Source organism: Peromyscus californicus, unplaced genomic scaffold (assembly GCF_007827085.1).
Source record: "Peromyscus californicus insignis strain IS unplaced genomic scaffold, ASM782708v3 Scaffold_23__1_contigs__length_62951481, whole genome shotgun sequence".
NCBI classification, from domain to species: Eukaryota; Metazoa; Chordata; class Mammalia; order Rodentia; family Cricetidae; genus Peromyscus; species Peromyscus californicus.
Genome location: NW_026294534.1, coordinates 25,159,342 through 25,180,358, shown reverse-complemented (window position 1 = coordinate 25,180,358; position 21,017 = coordinate 25,159,342). Strand labels below are relative to the sequence as shown.

At 37.5% G+C, this 21,017-nt stretch overlaps 1 protein-coding gene across 4 annotated transcripts in view; it reads right to left on the bottom strand.

Moving 5' to 3' along the window:
- Positions 1-2,028: 2,028 nt before the first annotated feature.
- The window catches only part of Purg (purine rich element binding protein G), a 32,731-nt gene continuing 13,742 nt past the window's right edge, over positions 2,029-21,017 (bottom strand). For 2 of the 4 annotated variants that reach the window (XM_052751983.1, XM_052751984.1), the window contains one exon: positions 2,029-2,798. Coding sequence is in view for 2 of the 4 variants with exons in the window: in XM_052751984.1 (XP_052607944.1) it covers positions 2,781-2,798 (18 nt within the window). In the remaining 2 variants the exon portion in view is untranslated. Of the gene's footprint in view, positions 2,932-21,017 lie in introns of all 4 variants that reach the window. The other 2 variants (XM_052751981.1, XM_052751982.1) reach the window with 2 other exon arrangements.

The window sequence follows — 21,017 nt, the reverse complement described above, 5'->3', positions numbered from 1 at the left end:
TCCTTGAATCAAGGTTTTGCTTAGAGAGGGACTGATTTTTTTTTAAATGTTATTTTAAGGCAGATGAGTTTTATTTATTTGAATTATAATTTTTTTGAGGCTCTGAGGGTTGAATCTAGGGCCTCATCTGTGCCAGTTAAGCACTCTATCACCAAGCAACATATCCAGTCTTCTTTGTATTTTGAGGCATGGTCTCATGAAGTTTGAGCAACCCCCAAAGATGATCATTTTTTTGATGGTACAAACATTGTAGTGAACGTTAACACAGAAATCAATCTTTTTGTATAAAAAAGCTTTTTTTTAAACCCTCACAAAAGCAAGAGATTTAGTCTCTTACTCTTTCTTGAAGGTAGAATTAACTTCCATGTCAACAGGTGTTATCAGAAACATTCCCCCAAACATTCATATAGTCACTTATTCCCTCTTCCATTAGAGCAACATGGAATTATTTTGTAGTACATGGGATGCTATACTGTAAGACAAGTGTTACATGGCAGAAACACCTTTGGGAGAGGCTGTGATGTAGGATCACTGCATTTACTCAGGAGAGTCAGAGGGACAAGCCCCTGACTCCACTCTAGATTTTAGTTTCTGATGTCAGAAGTCAGATGCAAGTCCATAGCTATTTGAGATGACATTAATGTATGACAAAGACCCTCAGTGGTAGAGGAATGTCATTTCAGTCGCCAGACCTACTGACTAGACTGATAAGCTTGAGTCCTTTAGATTGGATGTCAGTGACTGTTGGCGGAGGAGCTTTAGTCATTTGCATCTACTTATTCTTCTTTTCAAAATTTAATATCCCCAGTGGTTAGGTAAGATATAAGGTTGGAATGAAAATCTGCATATGGCTTCAGTATCAAATTTTATCTCTGGCTTGGGAGACATGCTCTCTGATTGAATGGAGATATTAGGAGTTTCCCTTATACTGGAGTTCTCAGTATAGCCTGCAAAGTTTAATATCTCACAAGACCATCATCATGTGTGTCTCTATTATCTGTTCTGATATATGATGCCAGTTTGTTCTGGGAAATTATAATTTGATTATTTCTGTCCTTATTATCATACTTGAAGAATGAAATTTTCCTTCTGACTTTTGCATTGCAGAAATTGAACCCAATGCCTCATGCATGCTAGACAGGAACTCTGTCACCACCCCCCATTTCAATCCCATGACTCTTACTTTAAATATGGCACTGGAGGAGTGTTGGGGACTATTATTTTAAGGTGTGTTACTCTCGTTAATGTACATTTAAGTCTGTGAAGCTGTGTTACTTTGCCTGTCTAAAACACCTGATGGTTGAATAAAGAACTAAACAGTCAATAGTGAGGCAGGAGAAAAGATAGGTGGGGTTGACAGGCAGAAAGAAATAATAGAAAGAGAAATCTGGGAGAAGAGAGGTCTGGGATTGAGAGAAGGAGGAGGACATCAGGGGCCAGCTACCAAGCTACACAACCAGCAATGGAGTAAGAAAGAAAGGTATACAAAAATAGAGAAAGGTAGAAGCCCAGAGGCAAAAGACAGATGGGTTAATTTTAAGTTAAGAAAAGCTGGCAAGAAACAAGCCAAGCTACGGGCAGACATTCATGATTAAAAATAAGCCTCTGTGTGTGATTTATTTGGGAGCTGGGTGGCGGGCCACCCAAAAGAGCAAAACCAAACAACAGAGGAGTGAGTCTTTTTAGTGTGGTCTGGGATGAAATAAAGATTTAGAAGGTGCACTCACTTTCCTGCAAATGTTTTCTTCTGGCTCAATCCAATAATCAGTTATCAACAATCTACTAAAACAGACAAAGGCACCATATTTGCACACATTTGGTCTTTTCAGCATACTTTTAGATCTGACAGGGTTTGATTTTATAGGTACTATCTAAACATGGTTTCAGAAGTTAGACCAATTGGATTTAAATTTCTAGAGACAACATAAATTTGCAGGCACAAATGAATAGTGAAATAAACACATGGCAAGATCAGCATTTGGGGCCCAGTGTGACTGAGGTGACTTCTGAAAAATAAAGAGTCCAAACTAATGACACATAGAAACCAGTTTATTGGATTGTCAGTGATACTTTGAGACAAATTCAAGTTATTTTATTTTACTTCATATAAACAGAGGAAGGAGGGAGGTTCTGAATTTCAAGCTTTGTTCAGCATGTGTGCAGTTAGCATCCACAAAAGCACCATTGAATTATGGAGGAATTAGCACCACAGGATTTTAGGACCTAACTGTGAACATGCATCACTGAAAAACTTGGAACATGAAAACTGAATTAGTATGTGTTATGGTCCATTATAAACAATACAAGGCAATTTCTGACTTCTTTTCATACAGTACAATACAGTCACAACCGAGGAGAACCTTTGAAATACGATACAGGACAAAAACACCTTGTACCCTGTTAACACTAAAGCAGTTACAGATTTTTAAAAAATGTTTCTTATACGAGGCAGCGGATTGAAATGACCCCACCCCTCAAAATTTAAATTCATAGTTATATAGTTACATGATCTCTTAAGAAAGTATTTTCAAGTCTACATGTCTTCTCCCTCAATGCTGGCAAACAGCGATTTGGAAATTGAAAGACTTAAAGAATTAAAACACTCCCCCTCCCCCACATAACACACCGGACTGTCGAGAAGTCCTCCAGCGTGGTGGAGGGCTTTCTGCATAAGGTCAGTTTGAAAATGATGCCAATGGCGTCGATACCTGTCTTCCCTTCCGTGCAGGAATGCCAAGTACAGAAGCCTTGCACTCATGATGAACTTCAGTTCATTTCTTTCACCGAATGCCTTTATTCTGGAGTGGAACATAAAGGATTTAGTCCTTAGTCCTCAACTGTTTTTGTAGTATCATAGGGCTGTTCCTTATGCTTGGTCTGACAACAGTGAAAAAGGCTGAGATTCTCTCTGGATTTAGGGTAATTTGTGAGCTAAAGAAAAAATATTAATTTAAATTTAGCAAGTAAGAAATTTTAAAGGGAGTTCCACTATTTTCACAGTACAAACCCACTACTAATATAATTGAAAACCTTTCTGGTAGAAAGCATGTAACAAACCCTCTAGTTTTAGCCTAGGCCAATTTTGGCAAATGAAGATACTGTATAAGAAATGTGCAATAAGCATTGATACAGGTATATTCAGATCTCAATGTACTGATGTCATGGAAAATATATTTTTACTCACCAAGAGAAGAATATACCTGGAAATATCTATGCAGACACAGGAATCAATCATGTATCTGCCCAACATCTAATTCTGGAATAGTGATAACAGGGTCATTAGGAAAATGTACTCAGTAACAGTATGGCAGCAATGTTATGTTGTCTATATTTAACAGTGAAGCATGTTTGAAAATAGAATCAATACTGTATGGTAAGTTTACAATTCACCATTTCTATACTTGTAATACATGCGTTTGTTTTCCAGTTTTTAAAAAACCTCACTAGGATCAACACCTTTCAGAACAACAACCTAACATTAAACAAACTCCCTAAGGAAAACTCTTAGCATCACCGAGTTGAGAGAAGCTGTTACTCAGCATCACAGAATACTCAATAGATCTACATTTAAGATTGTGCATGCCTTGACATTAACACACCTTTGGGTTAATAGGTCTTACTTTAAAAAGAAAACAAAGATACAAACCAAACAATTGACACAGATTTTGTTTTTAGTCTCTCCTTGGTAAGGAAAGACCTGATAAGCTTGACTCTTCCATATCATGAAATGATGACTCTGTCTAGAAAACATTTACATTTATTAAAATACTTAAAACTAGAGAGAGAAAAAGGGTTAAAGTGTAGAAAGATTTAAAAACAAGTAACATCATGGAAAATGCTTTCTTAAAATGTTTAGGTACACTGCTTATAAACAAAATTGGAAAATATTAGCCTATCATTTTTATGTTGGCAGATGTTAAGGATCAACATATGAAGGTTGATACTTTTGAAAAAAGTGTTTTTTTCTGCTGAATAAATCCATTGTATAAACTGACCACTGATTTTCCCAAGAGGAACCATTTATATGCCAGTATGTTTACAGGAATGATTTAAATTTGGTAATTCGGTAATTCACCAAGTCTGGATGACTTGAGCAAAGAAGAAACAAAATGGATTCTGAATGCTTCACGGTTACATTAAAAAAGCTCTGTCAAAACAAAACTAAGTTATGATAGGCTCATTTAATAGTTCTGATTGCCCTCTTATTTGGTAATTATTTCAAGATAAGGTAGAAACAATTAAAAAATAGAATTAACAAATAGAAACTGTCTAAAGTTTTTTCGCTGAAAGTCTTTATATTTTACATGGTAATTTCAAATGATTACATTAGGCAGTTTTGCCATTTCACATATACTTTTTATTTTTTTTTTACTATTTTCATTTCTGTATTATTCATTGTTTATACTATGTAACAATTTTCTGTTAAATTAAAATAGTTTATTTTATCACTTTATATTCTAAGTTGCTTTAGAAAAATGTATAACTAGGATAAATTTATAAAAGGATAAAGAATATTTTAAGGGACTTTTAGACAAATTCTATACAGATAAATAGTCCAGATAATAAAGTGCCTTCTTTTGTCAGGTGATTTTTTTCACTAAAATATTTTAAGGCTTTGCAAGAAACCCAACACTACCAGAAGTTTGATAGTATATGGGGTTACATTATTAATTAGCAATCTTTTGTAGTGCTTATGTCATTTAATCTTTCAATATAGATAGCAATTTTTAGAGTTATAGTTAAAAGTTATAATTTGCATCAATTCTGAATACATTTTAAAGGGAAGGGGAAATGTATAATTCCTAAATGCTGTGATTTATAGGTAAGACTCAGAAGCTGTTAGTAGCCAATGGACCTCAAAAAAATTCAACAGATTTTTCAAACTGTGGCAAATGGGACCACTTTGTTTTTTACTTATTTGTTCAGAGATTCTATTTTCCTTCATTTAAAATAATTGTGCAGCCTTAAGTGGGGAAGGCTAGAGAAAACCAATGGTAAATTATTCAGATACAGGCATGATAGAAGCCTTCTATTGCAATACATTTATGCATAATTTATGCTGATGCCAACTTCTAATTTTAGCATTTATACCCACCCACTTTGCTTATGACCCATTGGTATATTATAGTAAAATGCCTGTGACTGAACAGAAGTTTATATATATATGAATATATATATATATATTCATATATATATGCCATATCCACATAGAAATCCATTTATTACATGTCTTATTTCCCTTGGGGGAATATGGGTGTGTTTTAAACACATCATATAATTGGTTGCGTGAGAAAATTTAGATTTTGGGATAAATTATGACTATCAGGATTTCTACCAAATTATTTTAATCAATAAACACTACTTTAAATGTTTGAATATTGTTTTAGATAATTTTAACAAGAAAATTGCTCATATTTAAATCAGCACAAGAGTAAATACTCATGGTATCTAATGGTCATGGTTTTCCTGCTCATCACTGGATTCATTCAGACTGTTCGTTGAAGCTGTTGAGGTCAGGACATAGAGGAGAAAACTCAGTGGGAGAATGGTCTATGTGAAACATCCCACATCACAAACCAAACAGGAATTAACAGTGGGAACAAAGTGCTAGTTTTAGGAAGAGTAATTCTAGGGTTAAAAAGTGTCCAAGTGGTATAAACCTTTATAATTGCACATTCCTTTTTCAAAGTGCCACAAGTTACCATATATTTTTCTAAGATGCACACAATTCTACTTTTTCAAACTCTAAATATGTATATAGGTTCATCTTTTGCATACTAGTACAGTATCACAAATGTCACAAATATAATCAGGAAAGGTGAGCTATAACTGTCAAAAAACAGCATAGCGTTTTCAAGCGGTAACTGTTAAGAGCCCACGCCTTTATGAGGACTCACGTCCAAGTGCAGTGAAAACATTCCACAGAACCTGACGACACCAGGGGAGCTTGTTCAGGCAAATGTTAGTAATTCTCTGCCATGTGATGCACAGAAGTCTTACACTTTAAAAAACATATCGGCTTAGCTATTATGTTTTGTATATTTGACTACGTATTATACTTACTCTCTTCATATGTATCATGCTTACTCACTGAAGCATGAGCTGATAATCAATTTGGAAAACAGTATTAAATACTGAGGTTTCCCACCTTAACTGCTCAGTCTTATGAAGTACAGCAAAAATGTGTGATATTGATTTTACACGAGTCTATCTCTCTTATTTAAATAGAAACACTAAATGGAAGTGTGTTTTAGAAGTTATATTTAGAAGTTATCTTAGAAGAAATATAATAAGGATAAAAGGACAATGGAGACCAAAGCCCCAAAATATAGAACAGATCAAAGAATTGTATGGTAGATCCCCATATTGCTGAATTCCCATTTCATCAGGTAAGTACTAAAAATGGTTCTTTGTCATGTAATACCTGTATTAACATATAGTGCAAATAACTGGCATGCATACAAATTGAAATTGTGAATATTTCTACTATTTCTGAGTGTAATGAAATCAGACTTGAAGTTGTGTCTCTGAAAACTGAGATAAAAATGCTATCATTCAGGGAAAGGGAGACTGTAAAGTCAATGGTCCCAGATATCTCGGTTCTCTTATGCTAGAGGCTGACTGGGCACAACGCTCCCTTTAAGTACAGTGAGAAGGATGGCTAGACTGTGACAGGACTGCTGCTAAAATCAGGATTAGTTCATCATCACAGAACACTACATGGCTCTCTGAAAAGTTCACTTCCTTCTTCTACAGTCTGAGAAGCGCCTTCTAAAGCATGGTTCTCAACCTTCCTAATGCTGCCACCCTTTAATACAGTTCCTCAGGTTGTGGGGACCCCCAACCATAAAGCTGTTTTGTTGCTGCTTCATAACTGTAATTTTGCTACTGTTATGAATCATAATGGAAATATCTGATATGCAGGATATCTGATATGTGACCCCTGTGAAGGGGTCACTTGGCCCCCAAAGTAGTTGCTACCCATAGGCTGAGAACCACTGCTCCACAGTGTAAAAATGACTTAATAAAGGTGCCTGAAGGAAATGCCCAGTTATATAAACCCTCCATCTCTGTGGCTAGAGCAGGAGACAGAAACTGATACGGCAGTCTTCTAAGAAAGCCGACAAATCAGAGAGGCTCATGTATGATAAACTGTTGGTAATACTCTCTCTCCTCCACCAACCCTAGCTCAATACACTGACAGGTTAATCACAGGACAGGTAAATAGCCACCCTTGGAATCTTCTCACAGATTTTTGAGTCTAAAATGAATCCCTTTACTAGTAAGTAATGGGGTTTGATCATTTCAGCATTTAAAATTTGTTAGAGAAATACTTACAAAACACTGAAATGCATGAAATTCTTAATCAAAATTGCAGACACAGAAACTCTACATTATACATAATATTGCAACTATATTTAGCTGATTTAATACCCCAAATAGTTTAATACTGTGCAGTCTTTCTTGCTAACACACACATTTTTGACAGTGTAGAAGCTGGACAATGGTATTTACATAGAATACAGCCTGTGGTAGCAGTGCTATGCTTTGCTATAAATACTGACCATGCAAGAGACCCATTCTTACTATATTATTCAATCTTGTCTTTTCTTTAGCTGTTATATTTACAGAATTCTCATTTGTAAAACACCTCACAACAGTTATAGTATGCATTTCTCACTGTATCCGGATGAGGCTGGCAACATTAATCAATTGCGTGGGTAGTGGTTAAACTTCGTAGAGCTTGTAAAAGTGGAGTGTAGCTTCTCTGCTCTGTAGGTAGTGACATGGTATCTATCACTCTATGCCAAGTATATTTTATGATCTTTGGGGCCAAAGACTGTCGTGAGTTTTTTCTTTGTGAGACCACCAGCTCCCCAAATAATGACACAGACTTACTATTATGAAAGCTTGACCTTAACTTAGGCTTTTCCCCAACTAGCTCTTATAACTTAATTAACCTGCTTTTATTAATCTACGTTTTGTCACATGGATTGGTTACCTCTCTTCTGTACGGTATGTCTGACTTGTTCAGTGTCTCGCTGATGTCCCTCTGCCTCTCATCTTCCCAGAGTTCTCTCTCTCTCCAGAAATCCCGCCTATTCTCTCCTGCCTAGCGATTGGCCATTCATCTCTTTATTAAACCAATCACAGTGACACATCTTCACACACTGTAAACAAATATTCCACAACAAAAGACAGGATCTTGCAGTGTGCTCTAATAGTCAGACCCAGCAGCTCATGCAATATGCAAAATAAATACCCGTTGATTTAATACATGTGAATCAGGACTGAGAATATAGACAAATAACCTTTATATTTATTATACTTTGCCTAGCACTGTCTCTCCATGAAGAGCTGTGCTGGCCTCCATTACAATACGGTAGGAGGCATCACTATCTGAAGAGCAGGGTAGTTCTTCTCAATCTTACGTGACTATGACATAGCCCTTTGAAGTGTATTTTCCACAGTACCAGTGACACCACTGACTACAACCTTCCCTAAAACTCGGAATTATTCATCTTTACCTTTGCCAGGTGTTCTAGTTCATATAGCAGCCAGTACTTTCCTGAAGCTAATTCAGACACGGCGGTGAATTAAGGGAATAAGCCACACAGCTGCAGCCAGGAGCATGAAAATGGAGGCTATCAGAAGGAGTGAAGAGTCAGTTCCATCCATCTCAGCTGGGATCTGAGGACTGTGGCTAAAGTAGGAAAGCCACGGCCCAGGAGGAGCCAGTGATTTCCTTGGACTGAGTGAGTCCTGGGCTTAGACTAGATGCCAGCAGTCCTTTCTAGCTCTACAATTATTTATTGTGCTAACTGATTCTTCTGCTGACAAAATGGGGATCTGGGTGGCATTCAAAACTGATTTTCTCTTCCAGAAAAAAGGCAAGTTAAACCCTAAAAGTTTGATGGTTTGGAACTCTCACACAGCTCTGAGTATTAAATGTTCTCTTTCAATAAATCATCACTGTACTTTCTTCGGCAACAATTTTGCAAAAAGTATTTTAAATCCTGATAATTCTATTTAAGTCACAATAGTACGTGGATGCAATAATACTTTGTATTGCCAATAAAATTAGTACTTAGGAAGTGGCCCTACTCCCACTATTTTCCATGGACTCACTGGCTAAGGAACAGGTCACTTTCTGACCTCATTTCCCACTGAAAAGAGAGGAGGATGAATTATTTCCGTGAAAATCCGAGTGGCAGTTTTAAATAAAATTAGTGGAAAATTTGTGGCTTTTGATGTTAAGTCTGAATTTCTTTTAAAAATCACTTCGTATGTACATGAAGCCAGCATTTTCAGTGACTGAGAAACAACAACAACAACAACAAAAATGTAATGAAGCAAAAAAAATTTAAAAAGCGAGAAGCCAATTCTCTTCGGTGAAGGGCATTAAACTAGGGCCCTGCCTGTGCTAAGCCCATGCTCATCCACTAAACCAACACCTCTAGCCCCATAAAAACCTGGCTTTTGCTCTCCAGACCCACAGGTAAACGGAAGGAGGAAAGGTATTTACTATAATAGCAACTTTATGTTATGCTGGGATTTTTCAAATGCCCCTCAAGCAGCATACATGCACCCAGAGATGAAGTCTGTAATTCTCTAATTCACAACCCGTGAGCTCTCTACCTTCCTCACGTTAAGCTGATTATGATTTCTCATGTTCAAAAGGGAATAGGGGCTATTTCCTGGTTTTTCCATCGGGCAAGAAATATTATTGGCAGGTAATTAAAATTAATTACCACAACTGAAATGATGATGGACTGTTTAGATATTGCTCAAAAGAAGTTAGCAGTCGTTAGAATTGAGACTTATATCCTTGAGGCTTATTATGATGGTTCTGTAAGTTTTCCTTATGGGTTAAATTATACTAATGAGGTTCTCTCGGTAATTCAAATCTAACTGGCCTTTTAAAAATGAGAAATACAACGTAGGCCAAATTCTACACGAAAGTAGGTCACATTAAAGAGAAGCTTCACGTCAGTATTTTTGAAATTATCAGACTGAAATATGAATAGTGAAACCAGGAGAAAAATAAGTATGACTGAGAAAAGGCAGCAGGCAAGATGGCTCAGTAGGTAAAGGTACCTGCTGTGCAAGTCTTGTGACCTGAGTTCGATCCCCAGAATCCACCTAAAGGTGCATGGAGAGACCTGACTGGATAAAGGTGTCCTCTGACCTCCACATGTGCACCATGGCATGCATGCCCACCTCCAGACATCATACACACACATGCACATGCATTTAAAAAAGACCGACAAGGCATTGTAGGAGTACTAAGTGGTAGGTTGGAAGGTAAAAGGAATGAGAACACAAGTGGATACGAGATTTGGAGAATTAAAATAAGTCAGTTTTATTAATATCTTATCACTGCTCTGGCTACTTTTCATCTCATTTGGGTACCTTTTCCCATGAACTGATAGAGGCATTGTGTTGCTATATGGCTCTTTACTACTGCCAAATAATCATTTAAGCATTGAAAACGATGTGTGATCCTTCTAGAATGGCAAGAGAGTAGCTGTTATGCATGCTATTGGTATGTGTCAACATGCCAGGATCCTGCTGTGTTCCTAGTGTTGAAGGTGGAGATGGTTAAGGATGCAGTGTGACATCAAACTCAGTTATGCATAGGATACAGCTGGAACTCTCTTGCAAGAGACAGCGGAAGAGGAAAACTTTCACCCTTTAGGTATATTGGACTATAGCATAGCATGCAGCACCCAGAGCCACAGTAAATATTTGCTCAAATTCACTGACTCTGAGTAAAGTAGCAAAACTTAGAATTAATATCATTTGAATGTTTAGAAAAACCCAGATCTTGATGTCAATCCTAATGTACCAATCACCTTGGATTTATATAACTTTTCCTTGGAATTACAGATCAAATTGAATTTGGAACTATAAGACTGAGTTCACTAGGTCCATCTAGAATGTATAACAGCTACCAATGTATCAGCACATCGATAAACAATGGAAGTATTCTATCTACCAATTTTCTTTACAAGACAAAGATAGGCCCAGGATGGCCTTGAACTTGTAATTCTCCTGCCTTAGCCTCCCAAGTACTAGAATTGCAGGTATGCTGCACCAGGCCCAGCTCTAGTCCAGGGTGCTTTGATAAACGGGACACTACAGTAAGAATTCCCTCATCTGGGATTATTAACATTTACTCTGTGAAGTCACGGCATAACTTTAAGTGAAGGAAACAGTTTGGCGGCCACTGTCATCACTGATGGGTTCTCACCCACTTTCTCTGTTTTTATTGAATAACTCAAGCACCCCAAAGAGTACTTCTTGATCCATACAGCCCCAGTTAAAGTGAGAGAGGTGCCTGAAAGTTATGAGGACCGTCACTTACTATTGGACAGTATTTTCTCACCTTGTAGTCTTACTATATGTTTACTGTCAAGATATTAATAAATTCAGATACACAGTTCAGATTTGTTTTAAGAAGACATCAGCAAAAAAAAGGAAATTACTGTGAAACTCAACAACATGGGTGATCTAACAGGCAAATAAAAGAAACTAAAATGAAAAAAATATATGCTAAGTTAAATAAAATTCTAGAATATGCAAATATGTGCCAAATTAGATCAATGGTTGCTTTTAGAAATTAGGAAGGTAGGTGTGCTGTGGGAATGTTGATTGGGAATAGGAACACAGGAACTTTTGGGTAATGGAAATCTCCATGTCTCCATAGTCACTGAATATTGACTGAACGGTATAGCATCTGACACCAGGTAAACTGTGTTTCAATCAAAAATTGAAAAGCACTATAGTGAAATACAACTATTCTTTCAGAAGCATAGGAAGGTGGGTACCATTTTTTCTTTTCAAAACTTTCCCCTTCAAATGCTCCCATGAAGAGTAACAATCTGGAATGGAACCCAGGACTAATACTCTACAGGGGTCACGGGTTTTAGCTCAGGGAAGCAGCAGGGTACCACCAGCTCAGAAGGGAGACTGATTCAGTACAGTGAGTAGGTGGGAGGGAAGCAAGATTTTATCTTACACTGCTTGGTAGACATTAAAAAATATATATGTAGTAGTCCACATTTAAAAGCCTTGGGATCCCAGTGGCTGGTTCCTAATTTATGACTACCTCACCATTATAATTTGCCCTGTATTCATCAGTTTTAAAGAGGTTACTTTCTGAGTCAAATATCCAATGGATGATTAGTTTCCTACAGAAATAACCTTATTACACTTTATGATCATTCTAAAAATAAAAGAAAATTATATTAGTTCTGAGAAAGAAATGCTAATATACAGAACAGAATTTGCTCAAAGTGATGCCAAGTATTCATCTGTAAAGTTAAAACTGTAATCAAAAGCCAATCATTTCTCCAATCTATTCCTTTTGATAATTTCAATTAAAGCCTACCAAAGACCTTTGCTGTCCCATATCCACATGTCATACAAAGACATCTAAAATAATATTTCACTATTCATAATTACCTCCACCTGAGAGTAGAGGGACAAGATTAAAAAGTCAAACAATGTCACTGCACAATGAGGACTATCGTAAGGGTATGTTGAAAAAGTAAACGAATAACCTCATTTCCCTTAAATTGCTATTCCTTACCTTGAAAAGTGGCTTTTTACTCCTTCTAAATTCAAATTGGTTAAAAGTGAAAGTGCCGTCATATCCTAAATTCATTTGAGCCACAAACTAAAGAAGGCTGACTCTCCTAATCCATAATTATTATCATGGCCATTAACAGAAAACTGCATAAATATAAGTTGATATAATAAATTAATAAGAAGGTAGCACAGGTTCTCAGCTATAAAGTTTTCCTCTGACAGTTCAATTACACTACTACCAGCCTCTGTGCCTCTCAGAGGAAACAATAAACACTTGTGCAATAAACACAATGGACAGTCAGGTGATGTTTCAGGTAAACATTTCTGGTAGTTGTGCAAATCTCTAAGGGTCAAAAGAAAACAGAGCTCTTGTGCGAGATAAAATAAGAAAAATACAGTTCATCTATCCAAGAGGGAAAGTAAGCCTGTGATTTGCATAGTATTCTTAAAATGAGCCCACACATGCTCTTATAATGTTTTTTGTGTTGAGGTAGGGTCTTAACTTAGTAGCCAAGGCTGGCCTTGAACTCACTCTGTGGCCTTAGCTGGACTAGCAGTCCTGCCTCTGCCTCCAGAGTGGCTGAGATCAGGCATTTGACACCACACTTTACTTGTAACGATGTTGGTTTCAATTTTAGGATAAAGGGGTGAGAAAATTCTTGCAGTTGAGAGAAAACACCTAGCAATATCTTAAACAAAACAAATTCTTCCACTGATTCTGAAGCAAAAGATGAACACTGGCTAGTAGAGAAACCACTTTACAAGACCCAGGACAAGTTTGAAGTGAGCAGTTAGGTGATTTTGAAGAACGTCTTTATAAGTTTTCCTTATCTTCTATGAGGGTAAAGGGGAGTCCTTCAGGATGAATCAAAGTTGATGGCACATGCAGACAAGTAGCTATGAAGTTGTCAAGTCATATGGCTATCCATGCCAGGATGAGGAAACATGCAAAGTAACTCTTTTAGTGCAGGGGCAACTGGTCTTCATTGTGTGAACTACCTAATGCTTGCTTTTTATTGATGGAAACATTTTATAATTTCTTAAACAAATCTTATTTTCTTAATGATGGCTTTGGATGAACAGACAATTTTAATTCTGGGGGAGTCTATGCATAATTTTTTTCTGGTACGGTTAGTGTCTTTGGTTTTCTGTCCAAGCAGTTTGCACTCATGTATCCATGCCCGTTTGCAAATAACTAAAACACTTCCAGGATTAGGAGGAGTTCCGCTTCCCTGCCACCGCCCTGGGAGGTTCTGTGAGGCTCCCTCCCAGTTCTGCATTGTTTTATTACACTTCCTGTGCGACCACACATTTTTACGGGTTGGGAAGAATTAATAATGTTGTACACGTTTCTTAAGTGTCACCATACGACAGATATTTTGTTATGGTTTCATGTATCTCAGAAGGTTTAATTTTCTGAAGGAGGACATGGCTCCCCAGCAGGTCTTTTGCTTTGGAATTGACACATGGCCCTGGAGATGGAAGATGGCCCAGGACACAGTGGGTGATCAAGTACAAACCGAATGCTGAATGAATAAATTTTCAGAACACATTAAATTAAATTAAATATCCCAAATTATACAACTGATAGAATTTGGACCTCAAGCCAGGACTGGCTGACACCAATGTCTGTACTACTTACTTTGCTGTACTGGTGCTTGAGAATTTAGGGAGACAGGACCTAGAAATATCATTAAAACCACTGCTACTGCATAAGAGAGGAGGAAGTAGATTATGATTTTTTTTGTTTTATCCTTTTTATAGTAAAAGGCGATTGTGGAACTTCTATTAAGCTCTTCCTTGATAATTCTAGTCATACACAGCATTTTAAAGTGCAATTTACATATATCATTTTTAAATATACGATAATTTATAAATATATGGTAATTCTTGCAGATTAGGCCAGCCTGCACATGAACTTTTTATGACCATAAATATACGATCAGAATAATCCAATTTGCATATAAAACTCAGAAATTAGGATGGCTAATTCCTCAGCAACGCTACAACTCTGGTAAACTGGGAATACCAAGGACGGGCTCATTTATGTTGTGGAATTTCCTACTTAAAGCTTTGATCACAGTGTTATTAGTCCTCTTGAAATGGAGCCATTTCTATTGTGTTTTATTCTTGCTCTAATAGAGATGCATGATGAACATGACTGAATTGAAGCGTGTGACTGAGTGCATTGCAGTGTCCTAGACTCTCCACTGTTGTTCATTTTAAACACTCGTGAAGGGAACAGAGACGTGGCTTCTTGAGTTAGTCTGATAAAACACTGACACATTACCTTCAAACAGATCTTTGAAGAAGTCTGCTTTCTAAACTTAGGTAGTCACTTGTAACTCTCTTGTTCATAAGAGAATAGGTTCATGGTATGCATGAAGTTCTTAAAAAATAAAATATTATGTTGAGAAGCCAATAAACTAGACAAATATAAAAAGTGAACATGGGGAAAAGATGCATTGGCTGATTTCTTAGACCTACTATGCAAGTGAGGTAGTTAAGTTCACAATGCAGGTTCAATGACAGGATGCGACAGGAGGACAAGAAGGGGTCAGGTTGCTCAGGCAGGGAGATGAATGCATGTGTGGAGCTGGTAAGCTAGGCTGCTGTGTTGTCAGAATCCAGTTAAGGACTCTGTGTAGATACATGATCACCAGAGCACCGAGCTGCTGTGTCTTCTACCAGGGCTCAAACCCACCATAAAGTCACTCTAGATCTGACCCTAAAAGACCATATGAAAGCAAGAAAGCAACTACAATGTCAATTTATTTCTAGTTTCTTTCTTTCTTTTCTTTTTTGAGATGGACTTTCATGTAGCCCAGGCTAGCCACGAACTTGTGTTCTCCTGCCTCTACCTGTGAAGTGCTGGGTTGAATGGGCATGCACCTCCACATCTGCCTAGAACGCAGTTGTAGAAACCCTTTAACTGTAAAAACATTTACACTGACCAACTTTTGTTTCCAAGTTTGCCATCTAGAATTTGCCTGTTAGTATGAAGGCTTTAATAATCAGTGGGCTCATTACCACCTCGTTATTTTAGTATTATGTAGGCTGGTGATTACAGCAAACCATGTCATCTGCCAGGGCCTCAGTTTTGTATGTTTTCTATGTCTAAGTGGGGTTAGCAATATTCAACTAATTCAAATCAGGATAAAATGAGGATGAGGTCGAGTATGTGAAAGAACTCTGAAAACCCCAAGTTACATATAAATCATGATTTAAAGTTCCATATCCATTTCCAGCCTCTAACTTAATTAGAAAATATTTAATAATTAGTGAACAGTCACCAGAAAATGTTCAGGATATATCAGTTTTTTTAGGCCACAAATAACTGATATCTCCGAGTGGTCGCACTGCAATGTTTCCACGTGAGAATTCGTGTATCTGCTGCCTCATTCACACATCAAGAAAAGAATCATGCTTGTTCCATTTGGCTCATCAGTGACATAATCATCATAGTAAAGAATACTGGTGGATGTTGACAAAGTCTGTTAGGTGAAAAAGAATCTGTGCTATACGGTGACTGAACTAAACTAAAGTGAGGCAGAATAGAAAAGCCTAAGGCGGGGAGAACTTCTATGCAATACATGTCCCCACTTCTTGCCTTCCCACCACAGAAATCATGGTAGCATGATACGATGAGTCTTCATGGGATGGCATGATCACCCCTCATGCTTGTTGCTCAGGAAGTCATTACCACTTGAACACAGTAGGCATGAGATGAAACAGATTGTTACTTTCATCTCAGGACAGCCAGAGAGATTTGGAAGGATGAAGACAAAACTACCGTCTAAAATTGTACTGTTGTATTTGTCTGTCTGCACGAGTGGAATATATTTAGAGCACTGACAGAATGTAAACAGTCATATTTACAGGATCAATTCCTACAAGTAAAACACAGCTAATTACGATAGCTTCAAACACTCTTCTCACATGTACGAACACACTGCCTGGAACATGGCAGGTAAAGGAAATATGTGTTGAATGAAAATACAAGTTGGATTAGGCTCCAAAAGATGTTTAGAATTAAGTAACATTGGACACAGCACAAACATGTCAGAGTGTGTAGGGAACAGAAGACCCCATATCAAATTGCACCTTAATTTGTGAGGCATCTCTGAAACAAAAACGACATAGTATTCCCTAGCAGGTTTTAAATGATCACTCTCATTACCGCTTGCTACCATTTAGAACTCTGTTAAGTACTATGATTTCAAAGGCAGAAAAGGAGCAGGAAGAGGAACAGAGGTAATGAACTGAAGAGATGATTTATGCAATCAGCACAGGGCAAGGTGTGGAGGGGAATGCAAAGGAGGCAGAAAGAGGCTCTTGAAATTGAGTTAAGTCAAGGAGATATGAGTTTTCATATGGGAAACTAAGTTTAAAGCATATTTAATCAAGATCTAGGTTACATGTCTAAAAATCTCATCAAACTATAAGAACTGCCTACTTAAAGCTTTTGTGTCTAGTTAAAACTTATATATGATCATCAATTAATTTCTGTGTTCGCTTACACACACACACACACACACACACACACACACACACACACACACACACACACACGGTTAATCATGGGGACTGGGTAAATTAGAAGTAAAACTGTAAAGCAGCCCTAACTAACTACGAAGAACGCTAATGACAGAATGGTCGGTAAATGTCAGATGCAGCAAACAGCAGCTGGAGAAGCAGGGCCACAGGAGGAAGCTGAGGATAGCTACGAAGTTGACTGCCTCAAGGGATGCAGACATTAGAAGGGTCCAGAGTTCACCTGGCCTGCTCCATCCTCTCAAATGATGAGGGCGCAGAATGACATTCCCAGAGTTAAATGACCTGTCCTAGGCCCAGGCCCAGCTAGAAAACCCCGATCTGGCTCCTGAACACAGTCCATTCCTGGCAGATGCATTGTTGCACGCCTCGAGTTCAAAGGCAAGACTAGGATTCTTTTAATTTCCATCAAGATTTAAAATAAGAGTGGAAGTAATAAACACCTAAAATTCTTTGGCTTTCTTAAGTACAGTATAAATACAGCATGTAGTTTAGCATTCATATGCACTTTAGTTTAAAGCTATGCTGTGTAACAAATGTACTAATAGTAACTTATATTTAGAATTATTAAAATTCTAAACTCTAGAGAATCAAGTTCTGTATTTACCTAAGATTAATCTTTTCTATATAAAATGTAAAAGTTAGATTCTACATAAGAAGCCTAATGTCAGATGCAAATACCTTAATGGAGGGACTGCTTGAACTACAGCATGTTGTATCTTCAACTATAAGTTAGAGCCTTTAAAAAATGTTGCCGGGCGGTGGTGGCGCACGCCTTTAATCCCAGCACTCGGGAGGCAGAGCCAGGCGGATCTCTGTGAGTTCGAGGCCAGCCTGGGCTACCAAGTGAGTCCCAGGAAAGGCGCAAAGCTACACAGAGAAACCCTGTCTCGAAAAACCAAAAAAAAAAAAAAAAAAAAAAAAAAAATGCTGAATAACAAATGGTGACTAATGAATGGAATCACATATACTTACCCAATTGCTCATAAACTTGCCTAGATATGAATATGGTTTAATAATGTTGAAAGAACAAGAATTCAAACTAGCACTAGTTACCATAAGTGCCACAGGCATTCTATATTCTAAATAAATTTAGTATTACAATAAAATAGGTAAAAGATTTTAAAATGAAAACTCAGAACTTGGGGACTTTCCAGGCTGGAATTCAGTGTATCTACAGGTTCTTATTTGTAAACTATTAATGCTAATCTTGTATCAGAGACTACAGATGGAGGGATGGCTAAATTGTGGGGCTGGTAGCTTGAACTCCGGAGAGCGCAGGGCACTAAATGCAGCTCTGGGATTTACATCTGCTAAGAATATACAACGAAGGAAGATTTGAAATAGAGGAGCCCTAAAAAGAAAAGTAATTGCTTGGTTTGCTATAGAACCAGTCAGTTGTTAACAGACCTCCCTAGTTAAATCCTTTTTAATTTAATGAAAACATTTTCCTGAATGGGAAAAGAGAAAACCTTGTGTTGAGTAGTGTTCTTATGGCCAAAGTTTCTGAAAATAATACGAGACTTTATTTTATACCCACATTATTTTATACCCAATTATATCATTCTCACAATAATTTTATGCTAAACAGCTTCATACTGTGTTAAGCAAAGATTTTTGAAATTATTTAATGAATATTAACACTGTCAGGCCCTAGGAAAACATCCAACCTGGTACATGAATTGCTAGAAGAAAATAAACCTCTGCTGTTCACTGGAAAGAGCCATAGGAAGTTGAGTATTTAAGTCGCAGCTTCAAATCCCAAACAAATAAGCGAGCACAGAATGGCCACAGGTCCCCCAGTTCTCAGAATAAAAGCTTACTCTCATTGGAAGAACTCCCAGGACAAAATATCCTCCACTCAGTCCAAGGATTCCGTGGGCAATTTTCATATGCGCACAAGGGCTTTGCAATGCTCTTTTTGCATGTTAGAACTGTAAGTAGATAAGGCTCTTATTTGGTGAGCAAAGTGAGAATAACTATTCATCCATTATTGAGAGAAGAGGGGTTAAGAAGCTATTTGCACGTTTAAAAGAAAAAAAGGCTGTGAGGAAAACACGATTGGGTGGGGCCAGGGAGAAGTGGGGAGATTAATAGTATAGGAGTTCGGTTTTCCCAGATAAAAATGTTCTTCAGATTGGCTCCCTATACATAACATGATTGAACACTAGGACATTTTTAAATGGTTAATTTTATGATACGCGTTTCTGGACACAGAAAAAGATGATTACTAGAAGTGATGCACTCAAAAATATCCCCACTTAACGATGTTAGTTATATTCCTAATATTTTAAAAATTATGTGAGACTTGGAGGATCGAGTTGTGAGAGCCTGCAAAGACTTACTAACTCAGGCTGCGGAGAATTTCGGAGATGTTTGGGCTGTGAAACCTAGAGAGTATTCAGCCAGCGGAGAGAAGAGAAGCAAGGGCTGCTGGAACTTGAGTTACAGGTCGGGAGGGGATGAAGGCTGATGCGGGTGTCCTCAGTATTCACTGGCTAGAGTGACACTACAAAACTAAACACCTGGACTTACACCTTAAGTCTCATGCATTTAAAGCAAGCAACAACTATTATTTGTTAACACTGTTAAAAAAGATCACCATCTACGATATCATGCTACAGTATTTGAATGTAAGGAATGTCAGCTAGGAAAATGAAGTAAGTTTACAGTTTTAATTGATGGTAATGAATAGCTCTCAACTGGAGGTGGTGGCTGACGCCTATATTTCTAGCACTCTGGAGGCAGAGGCAGTAGGAGCAGGAGTTTAAGGCCAGCTAAAATTACCTAGACAGCGTGAGGCCACCCTGGACAGCATGAGACCTTGTCACAACTGCCACCGCTACCATTACCACAAACACCACCACTACCACTAAGCTTCCAGATAATTATAACAAGATATGAACAAGACCATTAACAAGGCTAATTTCAGAACTGCTCTACCAACTAAATCATAATCCCTGGAGATGAGAATCCAAACTGATCTTGTTATTAAACTATGTCACAAATGCTGAGTATTATTGGACTAAAATCTTCCACTTTAGATTTCTGAAACTTATTTGTGTGTGTGTGTGTGTATGTGTGTGTGCAGGTGCATGTATGGAGATCTTATGACATCTCGCTGGGGTTGGTTCTTTCCTTTCTACCAGGTGAGTTCTGGAGATTATGTCATCAGTGCCCTTACCTAATAATCCATCTTGTTGGCTCAAATGGACTCAATTTTAAAGGGAGAAAATGCTGTTATTTTAATGGTGCTTAGAACTCTTCAGAAGCAGATGCAAATGTATCATTTAAGGGTATACTCTCTGACATCATTATGGTAATTTTTTTTTAGTTCCTCAGAGGCACAGTGGAGATTTTTATGCTGTTTTAAAAGGAGACTATTGGTTTGAATTTCTTTGAATTGTTAGAGGAGACTCAACCCTAGGTGAGTCACATGGTAATAGGTGCTGTCTTGCTGAACTTGAACTTTTTTAGAGCTATAATGAGATCTTTTCTAGCTTTGAAGCTGGAATGACAAATAGCATATATTTGGCATGAATATTCTTCTCTCCCTCTCTCTATATACAGATTTCCAAGCTTAATACATTTTATGGCAGGTGACCAAATATAACCACAAATGAGATGAAATTCAGTTTCTATTACTTTATCAAGAGCAAGGCACAGAGGTACAGACTGGAATCTCTATGAATGCTGAAGTTATTTGTATGTATATATAACTGTTATAACCACTTTATCTAATTAGAAAAGCCCAAGTAAAACTAGTTCTCCTGTAAAAACATGTCTCAGTGTTGGAGAGGGAACCCAGGACTCGCAGACACTAGGCAAGTGCTCTGTCGCAAAGGTACAGCCTTCAAAACTAGTGTTTG